This window comes from Lepidochelys olivacea (genome assembly GCF_965140295.1).
Source record: "Lepidochelys olivacea isolate rLepOli2 genome assembly, chromosome: 11".
In the NCBI taxonomy this organism is placed as follows: Eukaryota; Metazoa; Chordata; order Testudines; family Cheloniidae; genus Lepidochelys; species Lepidochelys olivacea.
Window position 1 is genome coordinate 7,928,722 of NC_140421.1, and position 19,721 is coordinate 7,948,442.

Consider the following 19,721-nt stretch of genomic DNA (forward strand, 5'->3'; position numbering starts at 1 on the left):
GAGCTGGCTGAAGAGGTCATTGAACTGTTAATGTTGATTTTCAATAAGTCTTGGCACACTACGGAAATTCCAGAAGACTGAAAGAAAGCTAGTACTGTGCCAATTTTTAAAAAGGGTAAACGGGATGACCCAGATAATTATAGGCCTGTCAGTCCAACATTGGTCCCGGGCAAGATAATGGAGTGGCTGATATGGAACTCGATTAATGAAGAATTAAAGGAAGATAATATAATTAATGCCAGTCAACATGGGTTCTGGAAAATAGATCCTGTCAAACTAACTTGACATCTTTTTTTTAATGAGATTACAAGTTGGGTTGATAAAGATAATAGTGTTGATGTAATATACTTAGACTTCTGTAAGGTGTTTTACTTGGTATTGCATGATATTTTGATTTTAAAAAAAACCTAGAGCAATATAAAACCAACGTAGCACACATTAAATGGATTAAAAGTTGGCTAATAGATCTCAAAATGTTACTGTAAATGGGGAAACATCGTTGAGCAGGTCTGTTACTAGTGGGATTCCACAGGGACTAATTCTTGGCCCTGTACTATTTAACATACTTATCAGTGACTTGGAAGAGAACATAAAATCATCACTGATAACATTTGCAGATAAGACGACAAAAATTGGGGGATGGTAAGTAATGAAGTGGACCGATCACTGATACAGAGCAATCTGGATCTCTTGGTTAGCTGGGTCTGAGCAATCAATACATGTTTTAATACAGCTAAATGTAAGAGTACACCTCTAGGAACAAAAAATGCAGGCCATACTTATCCTGGGACTGTGAAAAAGACTTGGGAGTCATGGTGGAATAATCCGCTGAACATGAGGTCTAAGTGCAACAGTGTGGCCAAAAGGGGTAATGCAATCCTGGGATGCATAAACAGGGAAAAATTTGAGTAGAAATAGAGAGATTCTTCCACCTCCATATTTTAGCACTGGTGCAGCCTCAGCTGGAATACTTTTGCTGTCCACAGTTCAAGAAGATTGTTGATAAATTGGAGAGGGTTCAAAGAAGAACCACAAGAATGATTAAAGGATTAGAAAACCTGCCTTACAGCGATAGACTCAAGGAGCTCAATCTAGTTTAACAAAGAGAAGGTTAAAAGGTGGCTGAAAAGTACCAACATGGGGAACAAATATTTAATAATCTCTTCAATCTAGCAGAGAAAGATATAAAATGATGCAATGGCTGAAAGTTGAAGCTAGACAAATTCAGACTGGAAATAAGGTGTAATTAACCACTGGAACACTTCACCAAGAGTCGTGGTGGATTCTCCATCACTGGCAATTTTTAAAACAAGATTGGATGTTTTTCTAAAAGATCTGCTTTAGGAATTATTTTGGGGTCATTCTATGTCCTGTGTTATACAGAAGGCCAGATTAGATCATCACAGTGGTCCCTTCTGGCCTTGGGATCTAAATCTATAAACCATTAAGACATAATCATCCAGACCAACCACAAATCCCATGTATAAACACCCCCGCAGACTCCCAAGTTCCAGTATCATGAACCAGTCCCAAAGCACACGTCCAATTCCTCATAAGTGCACAGACAACCCAAAACCTTAACTTCAGCCTGTGATGCTAACTTTTTTTATGGTAGTGCTCAAGATGTTCTGGGACTTTGGGTATGTGAAGTTTGGCATTTGTGGCAACTGTCATTTTTTAATTACAGCCAGGCAAAAAATATAAGAGGGAGGGGAGGGGAAGCCACCAGTATCTTTAAAAGGAGCTTTTTTAAATCTTCAAAAATCCCCAATTTTTTGGGATCAAAATTATTTTACTGAGAATTCAGTTGCACATGAAGGAGTTACGGTTACCTTTTAGTGAAGAAAAGCAGTGCCTAAAGTGTTTAAAGGAAGGCTATAAATTTTGCTTTAAGGCCTCAATCCTGAAAACATGTATGTGCTTAACTTTAAGCATATTAGTAGTCAATCACTCATGCTTAACTTTGAGCACGTGTGAGTGCTCTATTGCAAAAAACACCACAATACATATTTATGCCCTGAACCTGCAAACAATGTGAGCTTTTATTTAACTAATTAATTATTTTTACTCCAGTATTACATCAGATAAAAACCAGATCCTGCTGTTAACTGTAGCCTGCCACTGTCTGATTTGCCTCCTTTGTCCAGAACCCTGCCTTTTAAAGTGACAAGTGACCTTTGCTCTCTTCAGCCATGCCCTGCAGTCTTACATCACAATAACAGCTGCTCCACACTAGGGCTGGTCAGAACATGTATTTGTTTTCTTGGAATTTTTTTCTGCTGCAAGCAGATCTTTTTTTTTTTTTTTTTTACACTTTCATGTAACTTATTTGGGTTTTCATCAAAAGCACCGAAAAGTTCCAAAGAATCAACTTTTTTTCTGTTGTCAACAAATGGAAGTTTTTCCTCACAGAACATTCTGTTGAATCAAAAAGCCATTTTTCACACCCCCTCCCGCCCCCCGAAAAAAGACTTTTTGAATAAGCATTTTTTGACTAGCTCTTCTCCACACATCTCTTCACATCTGGAATTTATTTCGGCCGTACCCTGGAACTGCATTCTGGGAATCCCACTTGGCTTTAGAATCCTCGTGCCACTGCTGACCTACTGCCTCAAAGGTAAAACTGCAGCAGCCTCTCTATCTTTCCCTCTATTCATCCAGCATTAGAAAACTCACCATTCACCCCTGAGGTCAGCTAGTTGGGAAGAAAAGGACATTCTTGTTTGAAACTGCATGTGACCCTCGCCTTCCCCCTTGAGAGAACAAAGGGTGTCTCTTACCTGCTTCCTTTGACACTGTTCCTTAAAGGGCTTTGCAGCAGGCTCTTAAGGTTAAAAGGTGTCTTTTTCATTGAATTATCTGGGCTTTTGATCAGGTTCTAGTATCACAGAACAACACAAATCCTTAGACAGCTGCTCGTATGCTAGGTACATACTGTAGCACCTGGATCGATCGGTCTTCAGCTGTCATTAAGATTGCACTGACCACAACACGTCCACCATTCTTCTCGCACTCTTGCCTTTCTTCTCCACGTTCGTCCAAAACATTTAACAATGTCATCTTCCCATCTTCTTGGAGGCCGACCGGGTGGTCTTTTCTGTTCTCGCAGGTATCACTCAGCAATGATTGCAGTCCACCTATTGTCCATGAGCCGTGCTGTGTGGCCCGTCCATCACATCTTGTTATGTCTGCTTTCCATGACCATATCTTTCACACCGCTGAGTTCTCTGATCATTTCATTTGGGATGTGATCCAGAAGGGAAATTCCCAACATAGCTCGTTCCATTGCCCTTTCAGCTACCAACAGCCATGATTCTTCTCTCTTCATCAGTGCCCATGTTTCACTGCCATACAGCATGGCTGGCAGCACTGTTGAATTGAAGATATTTGTATGTGTGGTCTTGTTGATTTTTCCTTTGAGGACGTCCTTGATGGAATTAAACGCACACCATCCTGCCCAAATCCTTCGTGAGAGTTCTCCGTTCAGGTCTTGGTGCATATTAAATTCTTGGCCCAAATATATGTACTGTTCCTCTTCTTCAGTTTCTTCTCCTGTTACCGTTATTCAGGCTTTTCATAAGACATCTGATTGCATGTATTTTGTTTTGCAGCAGTTCATTTTCAGGCCGACCTGACTGCTTTTCTTGTTGAGTCTTCATAGCATGCTCTGCAGTTGGTTGGTGCTTTCAGCAATTAGTACGATGTGGTCCATGAATCTGAGATGGGATAATCATTCTCCGTTTATGTTGACACCACTCCTCCAATTGATCTTTCTCATAACAATTTTGAGGCAGGCAGTAAATAGTTTCAGTGAAATCTTATTTCCTTGCTTTATGCCTTTCTCGATTGGGATGCAGAGGAGAGTTTCGAGGAGAGTAATGTCTGTTGTACATCCAGTGTTTGCTTCCTTCAACAAACTGATGTACTGCATGTTAATGCCCTGCTCTGCGAGCACCTTTAATATTGCGTTAAACTCGACACTATCAAAGACCTTTTCAGTGCAGTGCACAGCGGGAGTTTGTATTCCCTCGCTCTTTCTAGGAGCTGGCTAAGGGTAAATATATGGTCGATCGTGCTGAAATTTCTTCGAAAACCTGCCTGCTCTCTCAGCTGTTGTTCATCCAGATTCAGCAAGAGTCAGTTCGTTATCACCTTTTGTAAAGAGCTTGTAGATGTGAGAGAGCAGGCATATAGGGCGGTAGTTCTTAAGATTTTCTAGATTGCCCTTGTTGTTCAGCAAGATGGTATTTGACTCCTTCCAGCTTGATGGTATTTTTCCTTCTTCAAGATATCGACTAAATCTTAAAGCGAGGGCCTTCTAAAGTTTTTTTCACCTCCTGCAGAAATCATTTCTGACGTTATTCCATCTTTGCCTGGAGCTTTTCCCTTCTTCATCTGATGTAGTGCGCTTCGGACTTCGCTGACTATTATTGGGGGGGATGCGTTCTTCTGACTCTCTTGAAGTGCTGGGAAAGGGACATTGATTCTTGATTTGAACAGTTCTATATAGAAGTCCTTGCAGACCTCCTCCATCACTGCTCTGTCGATTACTGTCTCTCCATCCTCGTTCTTCAATGCTGTTACGCTCAATCTATATTGTGTCAATTCCCACTTGCATGTTCTGAGGCTCTTGAGTGATTCAGCTGTTTTGAGGAGCTTTTCTTTCCAAAAGTTCTCAAAGTCGTCCTTCAGTTTTAGCCATATAAGCTTGCACAGAGTGGAGTACTCGAGGTTGTTATCCAAGCTCTTTTTCATGTCTCTCCGCTTCTCCTCCAACAAGCTTTTCATTTCATTCGAGAGTCTTCCCTTTGCCACCGCCTTCTTAGCTGAAATTGAAAAGCTGAAGAAGGCGAAGGGAAGAATCTCAGATGAAACAAAAAGCTTGTTGTAGAAGCAGAGAAACATGAAAAGGAGCTCGGATAACAACTATCTTTGCTGACAAGCTGAGACGTTGCATAAAAGCAGCTGAAATTGAAAAACATACTGTAGCATGAGTGGATAAAGCAATATAGGCAGGGAGAAGCATGACAGAAGTGTAAAGATGCATCACGCTACCCTTCAGACTCCTCTGTCTTCCTTTTAATTATGCTTCATTTGCAGTTAAATCCTTCCCTGGGTGATTTTTTTTTTTTCATCCAGTGCTTGTTTTTAAAAAAAATAAATAAATAAAAAAAAGATGAGGACTGGAGGATGTGATTGCCAAGTGAAGACATACGATGAGGGGGCTTTATAAGCATCTAGTGATGCAGAAGTAAATATAACACACAAGCTGGAATGGGTAGGCATTTGACAACTTTGTTCCAAAAACACAGTCCACCTTCTTGGGAGTTCCCCTCCAAGCCTCTCTACTGTCCATGAGCTGTTATAATGTCCCAACATTGTGCTGTAAAATGCTTTGTGCTTCCCAGCTCAGGTTTTTCCTCTCCTAAACAAGACCTACACTTGCCCTTCTTGTGTAACAGAAGCTGGCAACATGATGGAAAAATTTTAATTGGGCTATGTAATTTCTTTACTCTTCTCTCTCTCTTTCTCACTTGAACTAGGTTTAAATGCAATTTTGCTTTTATTTCATTTTTCAGGCCTTGGAGTCAAACAAGAGTTCTAGCCCATTTACAGGGGGGTTGCTCTCTGAGCTTGTTCAGGTCACTTACTCTCGGTGTCTGTTTTCCGAATTATAAAAAGGGGACAATAGTATTTGCATACCTCACGGCAGTATTGTGAGACCTTATTGGTAAGGGAAGCACCTTAAGAGGATTGTATGCAAGATACTACTACAAAAGTGCAAAGATAATTATTAATGGTCCTAACCAATCCAGCTTGCAGGACTGTCCCTGCAGCATTTGGGGCACATTGCTGGTGAATACTATAGAGTGCTTTATTAAATAAGGGACATGCGCCTAAAGGCAAGTGCTAACTGTGAATTATAGGATGCTGTCTCCTTAGGGATGTTTTATGAGAGCAGGCTCCGTTGTCTCTGCACTCAGCTATTTTCATTATTTCCTGCTGTCCTGTGAGGTCAAAGTGGCCATATCATACTGGGTTAGACACACACACACACACTGTACAGACACATGTTGCAGGTTAGAATTAAATAGCTCCCAGAGTTGATCTAATTTCGTTAGCTGTATCTTTAAGTGAGTTTCAATCACCAATTTTCTTACCCCTCTTTCTGTACACAGGCTGAATTAGTAACCAGCAGAGGGTTTATCTTTATGTGACTGTTAAATGCCAATCTGGAATTATTATTCTGTACATGGAGCCACAAGGGAATGCTTTCACAAGGCTAAAATTCCTAGGGGCTCAAGTCACACCCAGGGCAATGGGGCAGTCCAAAACAGCCTTGTTTCGCTGACAAAATGAAGGTTTGGTTGGCACATTGCTGGACCTAACTTGTCGTGATTGACTTGCCTATATCCTCTGTAGGCTCCCTGGGCTAGATTCTCAGCTGGCGTAATGTGGTGTAACTGCATTGACTTTGGATCTACACTGAATTCCAACAGCTGAGGATCCGATCCTCTATCAAATTTCAAACTAGGGTTGGGAGGGGAAGCTGGTAACTGTTGCCTATGAGTTTGGGTGCAGAAGCTACTGTATACCTTTTTTTCCTGGGCATTACTGTTACACACGTTTGTGTTTGTTTCTAAAGACCCATGTAAACTCCAATTCTGTGCTTGGTCTCCTGATTGCTAAACCAGTTAGTGAAAGTGACCCGTTCCCTGGGGACCAGTGCGTGGTGATTCCTGCATTCTCTGGTGGTTTGTGCAGTCTAGTTTTAAGTGCCTGGTCTTTTGGGACCTCCCAGTTATGAGGTTATTCCAATCTCCCTAGCAGCGCTTACTGGAGGGAAGATTTTTCCTAATATTCAGTTTGTTTTTCTTTTTAGCTCTCATGCCTTTGCTCCTAGTTATTATCTTTGTGCATACTACTCTAGGAGCCTGATCCAAACCCATCAAGTCAATGGAAAGACTCCAGTAGACTTGGACCAGACCCTACATAATCCCTCTCCATCCTGTCTGTTTAAACCCTTGAAATAATTGCAGACAGTTATCCTGACCCCATACTTGTGTGTGCTTGCTCATGATCTCTCTGTGTCCTGCTTTGCATTTCTCACTGTGAGGCAGGATGTTGCTGCTGGTCCTAAGACCACTAGCATTTGACTGTCTGCTTTTCCACTAAAGTAGCTTGGGAATTGTCTGACCAGAAGGTGAGGGGTTAGGGGTGTCTTAGGCTCCTTCAGTCTTGCCTGGTGGTGGTGGTTTTTTAATTAGGTTATTTCACTGAATGAGCTAAATTTTAGCTTAAGCTGCTTCTTTTATTACTTGGGGGTTTGTGACCTTCTAAGAGGCTTATTTCATATTTTTGTCTTTCTGCCAGGAAAATGTCAATGTTGCAAGCTGGAAAACTCAAGGCTTTGAATTCTTGCCTATTTGTCAGAGAAAAGGCCCTTTTTAACTAATCGGATCTTTACTCTGTTTGTTGAAATGGAAGCTGTTCTTTAGAGGGCTTCTCAGTCTTCTTCGTCAAGGCCCTTTTCTTTCCCCTAAAGAAAGGGCAAGAATTCAAGTACTTGTGTTTTTCCATGTTACAACATCTGTGTGTTTAGCAGGGGCTCATAAAGACCGAAGTGTTTCCTCATTGCATGGCTTTCCCCTGCAGAAGACTATCACATGATAAGAGCAGGATGGGAGCAACAGAAAGCTGACTAGGTCAAAGGCGAATCCATAGTGAAAACTGGTATAGTGAGCTAGTTTTCACTAGAAATGGGCCCAAGATGTGGAGATCGGATCCAGACCTGAACTCTTGTCCCTAACACACACACACACACACACACACACCCTCTCCAGAGGGTTCAGGTCTGGGTCAGATCCAACTTTAGTTTACACCAAAGAAGGAAGATTGAATAATAATAAATATAAGTGTTACTTTCAGTCAACTCTGCATGTGTTTACCGCGTCCTCCCCCCAGAAATATTAATGGGAGTTATGCACTTGGGTATATGCTCCAAAAAGCTCAACCAGCTCAACTCCATGGTCTGAGTCTAGATTCACTGCGCTAAATTCATCCCTAGTGTAACTCCACTGAAGTCCCTGAACTGGTCTAGGGATGAACGTGTGTGTGTATCTTGCAGTGTCTGCAGCCAAGTGTTAAACCCAGCACCCCCTGCCATTGAGAAGGCTCTGTCAGAGGGATATCTACCTGCTGAACTCATAAAATGGAGCCATTCAAGCTTAGGGATGGAAACCACCCATTTGCTTGACCCAAATCCTGCAAAGACTGATGCCTGTGCATAACTTCACTCATGCAAAGTAGCTGTATTGAAGTCAGTGGCATTACTTAGGTAAGGTAAGCACGTGCATCAGTCTTTGCAGGCCAGGATCAGAGCTCTCGTCTAATCCACAACCAATGTGTGATTGCTCCAAGTGGGGATTCCACCACCGCCACTGAGTGACTGCTCGCCTGCCTACTGGGTGTTGCCATTGAGTAATCTCTCTTCTTGCTATTCACCTGAAAACTTCCTTTGCTTGATATATCCCCTTGCTTCCCCATTCACCGAGCCTGTTAGAACTGGACTGAGTTACTCAGCAGGAAGTTCTTCTATGCATATCTTGAGTCAAAAAATTTCAATTCTCATGGGATGGGGTGGGGGAAAATCACTGCCCCCTGCTGTCCAGGTCAATATTGTGATGTCCGTGGCAGCACTATGTGTTGCCAAATGAGAGAATCTTAACTGCAGATTTAAAAGAGGAGAAGAAACCCTGTAATGTATGTATCTCTACTTATTATATCTGTCCAGACTGGGTAGACTGGCCTCCTGCAACACTGAGCCTGGGAATTTGAGAAGAACCTAAGGGAGTTAAGTACTCAATTTCCATTGAAATCATAAATCCCTTAGAATCATCTGAAAACCCCACCCTAAGCAAACTCTTACTCCGAAGAATAGTACTATTGACCTCAGTGCCTCCAGATAAGCCCCATTAACTTCAATGGGGATTCTTGAATCATTAAGGACCATTGATGTCAATATGAGTTGTAGGTTTGAGTCCTTTGCCTCTGAACAAAGTATGTTGTTAATCAGCTGGAAAAAAAGTGGGTCATTCAAGTATTTTGTGCCCAAAACTTTACGTGCAAAAAACCCCACAACACTTAAACTACACCAAAAAGTTGTACAAAATCTATTACTAAAAGTGCTTTTATTTTTCTAATAGTCATTTCGGTTTAGATTTAAACTTAACACAACACAGTGCTACAGGGGAAATAGTTACCATAGGAAAAACCCTGAAGGAGAAATAGACAAGAAGTGAATGAAACTGACAAGTCAATATGTTTATTGCCTGAACTAAGGGGACTGCAGGGTGCTGGGGAAAGCATAAATTGTGGGAAAGTAAGTTGAATTTTAAACATTATTTTGTTTTCAGTAATCGAAGGATTTTTGTAATATTGGTAAGGATTTTTTTTTAAACCTAACAGTGTCCTTTTAAAACAGAGTAGGTATTTGCTTTTTGTCTATTTTACCTTCAGGTTCTCCAGCATAACACAGTGCTGCAAGGAAATGTTTAAATCTAAAACAAAATAAATGTTCAAAAAAATCATCTGTGTAGTGGATTAGTCTCTGAGTAGTCATAGCATGTGGTCACCTCACCATCTCTAATGTTTTTATCCCCACGACACATGGGAAGTAGGGAAGTGCTGTTAGCCTTGTTTTATATATAGGAAAATGAGGCCCAGTCAGGCAATGCCTTCTGCCTTTTTAAAAGATGGATAGTAGCCCAGTAGACAGCTCTTCAAAAAGTTGGCTTTCAATGATCTGTTGAAAGCCATGTCTATTGGTCAGAGCAAGGTCTTGGCAACAAGACTGTTCCTGGGTTCCGTTCCAAGTTCTATTACGGATTCACTAAGGCACTAATCCTGCAACATACCAAGCGTTGCCAGGGAGATGGTGAGCAACCTGGGCCTTGAAGGATTGAGGTTTTTAACCACTCTGTGCCTCACTTTAGCCACAAGTAAATGGGAGGAAACTACTTTCTTCTTCAATCTTCAGAATCGGCAAATATATTTCTATGTAGTTTTACCATTTTTCATGTTTGAGTAGTTTCAGTGTTTTTATAGTCTAGTTTGTTTGAGTCTCCCTCCCCCCCCCCCTTAGGGAGCTTCTCCCCATGGAGAAGGACTAGGCCCAGAATCCTGGAGTTCAAAGACTGTCTGTCCTGCCCGTGCTCCTTTTCCATCAGCAACTAATGCCAGCACTGCCTTGAGGAGGTGCCCATTACTGCCAAGTGCAGCATTTGTTACTCCTTCTCTCCCCAAACCTATGAGGGACAAGAGTTTCGCCTGTGGAAACACTTCATGGAAAAAGCCGTATCCGATCCAGGCTGGGGAGACCCCTCTGTACGATGACCTCTGAGCACACGCTCTGAAGCAGAGTCCAAAACTGCTAAGCCTAAAGAGTCACTGCCTCAGGCCTCTTGCAAGAGTAAGGGGCATTGTCATGGCCATAAGGACAGATCCCCCTGGGAAGAAACTATACTTAATACCCCAGTGAGAGAGAGCATCCTGATTGTACAAGACTTTCTGATCTTCAAAAAAGTGTTCTATAATTGCTACCTACTATTAATAAGATCTTTGTACTTCAGCTGTTCCTATTACTGGACCCATCAATGTCATAACTTATACCCCTTCTGAGGTGTTTTTCTATCTAGAACATATGGGTACCTGCTATATCCTCTCTCCCAGTTTACGTAGCACTGAACATTTACAGGATTCTAAAGGAGTCTGCTAGAAATTAAACTGCAGCTCTTGCCAGTCAGTTACATGACCCTTAACTATTCACCCAAGCTAAGATGTACTGAACCTTCACCACTTTCTGTTTTATAGAGTTTAATTGTGTCCTGGCCTGGGTTAACCAATGTGGCTGGGCCAAATTTAAGTCAGTGGTGTTGCAATCTGGTGCACGGGGTCACAGTACTGGTCCAGGTTTGGCCTGGCTGCACCTCTGTCATGACAGGGGCGTCGCCTGGGCCAAATTGAGTAAAGATGGAGGAGGCCTCCAATGCCATGGGTGTGCAGGGCCCTGAAATGCTTTAATCTGGAGCCAGTTGCGCCAGATGCTGTTTTACAAGTGGAATGCTCACTCGCCTTTCTATGAACACCGTGACCAAAAGCCCCTTAAATAGAAGCTGCTGACCCGGCAACTCTGTCGATGGTAGCAAAGGTCCAAGTGAGGCAGGAGCCCACGCCCGTGATGTCAGAGTCTGGTGTTCCATGCTGCCGCAAGGGAGTAGTAACTGGAGACCGTAATGCTCGCTGATTCCATAACTAAGAAGGGAGGGGAGAGAGCTCCGGAGGGGAGGTTGTAGAAATGTTTACATGTCTCATGGGAGGCTTGAGACCTTGGAGCGCGAGGAAAATATTTCTCTAACAAGACTAGTCCACAGTACGGGTGTGCCGCAATAGAGAGCGAGACACAAGGCATCCTTGCCTGAACGGCGTACTCTGTAAGTCATGCACAAGACACAGGGCCCAGCAAACACCAGAAGGGCTGAGGAATTCTGCAGGAAACAACCATAGGATGTGGCAAGCCTTGGCTCTGAGGTTACAGATTGAAGTGGCAGCCCATTTTGGATGGAGGGCCATGCTGCAGGGAGAGCCCTGGGGAAGGGATTCTAGCTGACGCAGCCAGAATTCTCCCAAGGACTCTAGGGGAGGGAGTGCAGTGGAGGATGGCTCCAGGGTACAGCTTGTCCCTGCCCCACCAGAGATACTGGCTGGTGTGGGTTGAGACTGTGGCACGGCATTCTCTGTGTGGAGTCTGCCCCCACACTCCCAGCCAATTGTAGCTGGTCCTTGTTCATGGGTATAAGGAATGTGGGGAGGGATGAAGTTTCTCCCATCCTCTTCCTCCCCATACCCATTTTCTTGTCTCCATGTACTTCAGCCCAAGGCATGGAAATTGATGAGACATAAAGCAGCCCTGGTTGTGTCGCACTGTAATTTGCACTAAAGGACAAGCCTGCACCCTTCCGAAGTTCTCTTTGCTTCCCAGGTCCTCGAGGAGTGGGACAAGATGTTGTATAACTGTTCCATGCTCACTGCTGCTAGCATTTGCTGCCCCTTTACTAGTTCCAGGTTTGCTTTCCTTATGTGGCTCAGGAATGAGTCCTTCGGTTTCAGGGGCAGCTGTATTAGACCAGGTGTGGCCAACCTGAACCAGAGAAGGAGCCAGAATTTACCAATGTACATTGCCAAAGAGCCACAGTAATACGTCAGCAGCCCCCCATCAGCTCCCCCCCCCTGGTTCCCAGCGCCTGCCACCCCCCGGCAGCTCGGTTGAGCAGCGCCTTCCCCCCCGCACCTCCCAATCAGCTGTTTCGTGGCATGCAGGAGGCTCTGGGGAGGAGGATTAGGGGAGAGCGAGGGCATGGCAAGTTCAGGGGAGGGGGCGGGAAGGGGTGGGGTGGGGGCAGGGCCTGTGGCAGAGCCAGGGGTTGAGCAGTGGGCCCCCCCCGGCACATTGGAAAGCTGGTGCCTGTAGCTCCAGCCCCGGAGTCGGTGCCTGAACAAGGAGCCGCGTGTTAACTTCTGAAGAGCCGCACGTGGCTCCGGAGCCGCAGGTTGGCCACCCCTCTATTAGACAAATAATTTTGGAGTAGCAAAAGGCCTTCATGCTGGAGCTCGGGGCAGGTAGGCCCCATGATGTGCGGTTTTAGAAGTTCTCTCAACACAATACCTATGATCTCCAAAAGCTTGTGCTATGACCAGTCACTTTTCCTTAATATGAAGGCCTAATGCACAGGGGCAGATAGCAGAGTACATTTCTACCGGTGCTATGTTTGGCAGGTTGGGATGGCTGGCTACTGATGCTGACTCTGCAGGTACCACCAGGACTGAAGCAGCTCCAGGGTGCTTATCCTCTAGAAACCAAGGCAGCCTCAACATCTGATGCAAACAAGGAGTGCTCATTAGGGTCACAAACCTGTACAAGAGAACCTTGTGTCCAGCACCCTCAGCCTAGTCAGTAGGTTGCTTATGTCCCGATGCCTCCTTTCCTGGTGCATATGTGGACAGCAAACACTGATAGGCAACATGTCCAGTTGCCACAGTTCTCAGCTTTACTTTTCTAACTCAGTACCTTCCCTACTCATTTGAATAGCCAATGTCCCACTCTGCATAGTGTTCTCATTTCTGCTTGGAGGATCCCATGTTAGCTGCTACCCCTCTGCTTCATCCGATGCTCCATGATTTCAAAGGTCACCATTCTGGGGCATTCCCGCTGCCTACAGAAGTGAATCTATGCGTGCAGATTTGACTGGCTGAACTCATAGGAATGCGTCAGACCTATGACCTATGAGGTCCAGTGGGCTGCCCCTGAGAGTGGCCAGCACAGGATGTGTCAGAGGATGGCTGTAAGAATCCCGCAGTAGACCAACATGAGATAACCCGCCCACCTCATCCTGATCTCTAAGAGTTTGTGCTTCAGGGCCCAAGCCCATTGCTCAATTTTAATATCCCATCTGAAATGTTTATTACCTGTAACTCTGGACATTCTTAATAAATCTCCAATCTCTTGGACAAGGAATGTAAACAAAAAGAAATTATTCCAATGTGTGGCCCAGCTCCACGTGGTCAGCTGGTTAATGGAGTAGCTGAGTGATCTGAACTGGTATCTACCTACCCTGCTAGTCTCCTGTGTAGGGAACAGCGAGATTGGCGAGGCAGAAATTGAGGATGTTAGCCATGCCCAGTCAGAGGGCTGATGCACCTAATTCAGTATCCTGCTTTGGGCAGCAACCAATGCTTGTTGCTTTGGAGGAAGGTGGAAGCCATCTAATCCTGTGCAGGGGTGGTAGGTGTAGCGAAAGAGAGGGTGCAATGAAGGTTGGATAGCAATGGCACAATGCGGGGGGCAGGGCTTGATAGCACTTCTCACTCGACTAGCTCATGTGGCTATTAATGTTCTGTGATCACCAACCAAACCTGCTACCTGATTTGACCAAGGAAACAAACCAGTAGCCTTGCCTGGCACCTGTCGGATCCCGACAGTCATCTCAGTGAAGGTAGGAACGTGAAGAAAGATGTAATGTAGTGATGGCAATGTCAGCAGAATGACTAACAATCTCCTCCCCTGTACTAGTTCTAGACACCGCAGGACAAGAGGAATTCAGCGCTATGCGGGAGCAATACATGCGGACGGGGGACGGGTTCCTTATAGTCTATTCAGTCACAGACAAAGCCAGCTTTGAACACGTGGACAGGTTCCACCAACTGATTCTCCGAGTCAAAGACCGGTGAGTGCACTGGAGGGAAGAGCTCCCTTAACGCGAATCCCTGCTGCTTTGGAGGCATTATGATCCAGCAAGTAGAGCACGGCACTGGGACCCAGGAGATCTGGATTCTAGTATTAGCTCTGCCACGGGCCTGCTGAGTGACCATGGGCAAGTCACTTCCCCACTCTGTGCCTCAGTTTCCAGATCCATAAAATGGGGTAAAGTCACTTACCCTCCTTTGCCAAGTGGTTTGAGATCTATAGATGGAAAGCGCTGAGAGCTAGGTGGTGGTGGTGTTATTATTTATTTATTATTATTATTATTATTATTATTCAATGAACAGCAGCTCTGTGTGCTTGCATTTAGGTGTCTGGGAATGAATGGTTAATGGAAGATTTACATGGGGTGGACAGTTCAGTTGTCTAACATTTGTGAATAAAAGAGAGAAGGCAATATTAGAGCTCTAAACCAGTGGTCAGCCAATACTCCAGAAAGATCAAAGAGGAAGCTCACAGGATCTTTTTATCTTGTTAATAATTCACTCTTCTCCATCCTACCACATAAGTGTTTTCCATTTTCACTGAGTGGAGTGTGAATCTAGATCATGCATGCTTGCAGCTTTAAAGCACTTAATTTTTCCATTCATAATTTTTTTTTAATCAAGGGAGACCTCAAGAGAAGTTGCCAGAGGAGTCCGTCCTTGTTGCTGGCTTTTCAGCTGTGAAGAACTCCCCAAAAGGAGGGGTGGACTCATATCATGAGAGGAGTATTGCAGGAATGCTTTTCCAGTGAAGTGTCCAACACAAAGCCCACAAGAGTGGGAAATGAAGGAAAAGCTACCCTTTTACTGCATCTAGATGAACATAAATAGCAATCATTTTATTTGCCTCCTAGATATAGAAGTAGGATTTTCTTCATATCTACCACATTCTCTTAAATCCTGAGCCTAAGCTAGGTCGACAATGAAGTCTTTGTAAGCTGAGAGAGAACAAAACAGTGTTCTGTAACCTATTATGAATAGACATGTGTTTTATCTAATTAAATTCAATAAAAATGGGTCGCCCTTTTGGTTTTGATATGAAACTTTCCTCTCCCCCCATCCCACCTTCAGCGGTGTTGTTAACCTAAACACAGCAGCTTGTGTATGAGAACTGGGAAGTGAAATTGACTAGAAAGAAAAATGTTCTCCTTTTCCAGCTCAAGCTGCATGAAGCGCATAAAGTAAACAAACAGTTCAAATGATAAAAAGTAAATTTAGCTTATTTAAGAACTGGAATCATTTTAATTAGCCAACGCTCTATTAGCAGCCTGGATAAAGAGTTTTTCATTCTACATGGCACTGAATTCTGAACTGAGTTCAGTAGTTACTCCAGATTCATACCAGTGTAACTGAGACCAGAATCTGGCTGTGTTTTCATCTTAACAGTCATATGTCCCCCTTAAGCATTTATTTCTGGATATTTGAAATCCAAGAGGTTTCCTTCTTTGGAAGAGTTGTTTAAAAGACCGTGCCTTTTTTAGTACATTTAACCATTGTGAAGTCAATAGCTTCATTTGTCCTGTTCAACTAGCAATCATACAACTCACTACAGGGAACAATGACCAGAGTTTTATTTCTGACGTAAATAAGGCAAATTACATACTGTCCAAATTTAGTCTGTTTCTACCACTGTGCTGCCAACCAGAGAAGAATGGATCATTGAAGACAGCAAAGCATTTACCCCAGAATAGACATAGAATCAAGATACATTATTGCTTAGACATTTAAATTAAAACCATATTATCATAATTAACTGTAAGAGTAAATGGAAATTCAAAAACCTGTGTTCAGTTTATCTCCAGCCACAGTTATGAAGCAGTATGTCAGAGAAAAGACCAAGTCCTTCTCTGTCTCAGTGGAAAAAAAGACATGGAGACAGAAAAATCATTTGAATTTAAAGTAATTCCAGTCAAAAGTTTTACACAAATAAGTAAGGCTTGCTACTTGTCATGGCAAATATTATGGCTCTGTCATTGCAAAAAATATAGAAATCATCATTTTAGAAAGTAAAGGAAAAAATGCTGGCCCATGATATATATATATATATATATATATAATATTATTTTTGTATTTTTTTTCCCCGGAAGAAATAGAGTTGGGGAAAATCAATTGTTTTACAATAAAATAGTAAAAACCATTTAATCTTATTTAGTAGTTTCAAAACTAGTTAAACTCCATTCATTACTCCAGTCCGTTGGACGTACATAGGGCCTGGTGAGTAAAAATTCGTGGGAGAGTCTTGCTCAGTAGAATACGACCCTTAATGACAAATCATGATTGTTTTGGGGGGGCGGGACCTAAAAGACTTATGGCCAGATCCTCAGTTGGTGTAAACTGGCATAGTTCCATTGACCTCAGTGGACCTATGCTGATTTACACTAGGTCAGGATTTAGCCCAGTTTTTGTCATAGAAGGCATGGACATGACAAACCTATCGCTCTACAGTGAAGTATCTGTAGACTGTTACTTAGAGCAATTATTGTAAAGTTAGGCAATTTTTGATACTTAAGGATAGTAGTTCATTCCCTTGTATTTTTAGAGGCAGGAGGCACTAGGTAATAGTATTGTTCTTTTAGTCCACCAGCTCCTGAATAGGGAATATTCCAAATAGGCCTTCAGGATATTTTTGGTACCTCGCAATAAGTGTGTATCGAAACAAACTTGTTGTCCGCCATGAAAATATTCCCAATATGTTCCTCTGTCCCCCCCAAAATAATGTTACCGTATGGACACTGCATCATTTCCCTCAGTTCTCATTTGCGAGCATAGTTCTGAGACCTGGCTTGAATGAAACTTATCAGAAGCCATAACCAGAAATGTTGAAAATCTGCCCATTTTCTCTTGATCACAATGTCTTTGGATGCCTACACTAATTTTCTTCTATGCATATGGACCAATATTAGTTAAGTACTGAAGTTGTGTAACTGATAGGAATATTGGATCATGGTGGAGCCTATTCTTAAACTATAAGAAAACAGCAGCTTTGATCACTTGCAGGTACATCAACTGTTTGTGTATAAATTTAATGTGCCTAGGTACAATATCTTGCCTAGGTAATGTATAAATAGATATCTGAGTTCTGCTTCTGTGATAATGTGTGATTGCTTGATCCTGCTTGTAATTATAACTAGGCTTGGAAGAATTTGATTTTTATTTTTTATAATTTCAAAAGATAATAGTGATGTTTATTGTTAAGCTTTTTTTAGATTTTTATCAATTTTCACAATTCCATGAAATTCTGGGTTTTAAGCATTTTTCCCCCATTTTTAATTGATTTTCAGTTTTCACAGTTGCAGGAAATTAGGGGAGGGGGATGATAATTATTAAATGACCGTAGACTTTGAGATTCAAAAAGTTAAAGCTTTCTAAACTTTTAACTGAAATTGTCAATATCACATGTCAAAATATACAAAGTAAATATTCTTAAATCAACAAATCATACCTGTTTTCACTATTCATTCACTAGTCCATTTGTTACAAGCGTAATCCAAAAGTCTAAATCTCTGGATTTTGGCTCTACTAAATTCTGAGGCAGCATTTTTCATTGATAATCAAAATATACAGATAAACAAAGAAAGAAAGTGTTTTTCATCGGTTTGTGTGTGTACAGTGAAATCGATGTTTACCAACATTTACCAATAAAAATCTAATCCATCTGCACCTGATTATAACTATGGTGGTAAATGCCTACATGCTGCGTCTTTCTAGCTGAAAATGCTAGACGGTGGTAGTCTTTGAAAAGGAAGCTTTCTCTGAACACTTTACACTGAAAGTCTCCTCATATTGCTTACTTGCAGAGAGTCTTTTCCAATGATATTGGTGGCCAACAAAGTTGATCTAATGCATTTGCGGAAAATCACTCGGGAACAAGGAAGAGAAATGGCAACTAAACATAATGTAAGTTTGTGGGTGTTTCTTTGTTTGCATGTTGTTTTGGCAGTTGCACTCTTTTAAGTTTCATTACAGGCGTTCAGAATGGGATTCATTCCGCATTTGGAGTTTAATTGGATCGCTTCTCTTATAATTAAACACTTGCAATTACATTTTCAAATAAAAGGCAAAGAAAGTAGTATATAGAGAGGTTACTTCCAGCAGGGCCAATTCTTTGCAGCATACTACAGCTGAGCTATGATGATCATAGTCATTAGAGAGATAAGGTGGGTGAGGTGATATCTTTTATTGGACCAATTACTGTTGGTGAGAGAGACCAGCTCTTCAGGTATGGAAAAGGAACCCCCTCCCCCCCTCCGCCCCCCCGCCCTTCCCCAGCTTCTCAAAACCTGGTCTCACACCAGCAGAAGTTGGTACAATAAAAGATATTACCTCACCCACTCACCTAACCTCTCTAATTCCTTGGGATCCGCATGGCTGCAGCTATACTGCACACATGATCATAAAGTCATGTAATGCAAGTTATTTGCAGGTGGGTGGAATGTGCATGCAAGATTGACAGAATGCTCTCTTCAAATGAAAATGCAGAAAAGGTCGTTAGTAGATACGCCTGATTCTGATCTCGGACTGTTGTCAATCAGGAGTAAGTCCGTTGATGATGATGATGGAATTACATGAGTGTAAAACCCATATAAATCAGACCCAATATCTCAGTTCCCTGCTATCCATACTGCAGTTTGGCTCCAGAAATGGCTCCCAAGTAAGATTATAATCACCGTTACACTAGGTTAATCGCTTCTAAATGCCCACAGTCATGGAAAAGACTTAATGGAACTTGCCGCATCCCACTGGACTTTTAAAGATAACATAAAATCATTCTGCGTATATTTATTCCCACCCCTGTAAAGAAGCTTTTGTGGAAGAGCAGAGAGCCAGTCAACCTAAACAAGAACACAACACATAGCTCCTGAGTTGTGCTCAGTTTCAGGGGTGTGGAAGGTGCTATATGTGCAAATGCAGAATTTTCACATGCGCTATCAGAAGCCAGGGTTACAAATATGGCTCTTTGCTGGGTATGTATGCTACAAGTGACCACAAAAGTCCATTTGGCTGCCAATAGAAAATGACCTTCTCTGTCACCCGAACAGAAGTTTTTCAAAGTCGGAAAGGTACCTGTAGAAATCACCATTCAAGAACCTTAAAATGCAGTGTAGCAAGGAAGGAATTTTTGGCAGGTGTTAGTTTTTCAGCAATCTCCAACAAACTTCTGGCAGGCATGGTAAATAGTTTTGTTTTGTTTGTATGGTCTTCATGTCCTCAAGTACATCTCAGGGAAAATGAACATCTCTCCTAATAACTCTGCAATTACTCCCCCCAAATCTGAAACTTTATGCTTCCAGCTGTTTTGTATGTTGCACATTTTACAGGATGGGGTGATCTTTGGTAAGTGTTTTTGTGTCCTTTCTGCGAATTAACCTTGATGTCATGGCAACATTTCACTTACCTGCCTTTCTCCTGGCAGTTTCATT

The 19,721-nt window shown here is 42.5% G+C and overlaps 1 protein-coding gene across 3 annotated transcripts in view; it reads left to right on the plus strand.

Annotated features, from left to right (window-relative positions):
• Positions 1–19,721, plus strand: part of MRAS (muscle RAS oncogene homolog) — a 60,043-nt gene that overhangs the window by 31,115 nt on the left and 9,207 nt on the right. For all 3 annotated transcript variants that reach the window (XM_084643819.1, XM_084643817.1, XM_084643818.1), the window contains 2 exons: positions 14,129–14,282; positions 18,099–18,198. In XM_084643819.1, coding sequence (XP_084499945.1) covers positions 14,164–14,282; positions 18,099–18,198 — 219 coding nt within the window. In that variant the 5' untranslated portion in view covers positions 14,129–14,163. The remainder of the gene's footprint in view (positions 1–14,128; positions 14,283–18,098; positions 18,199–19,721) is intronic.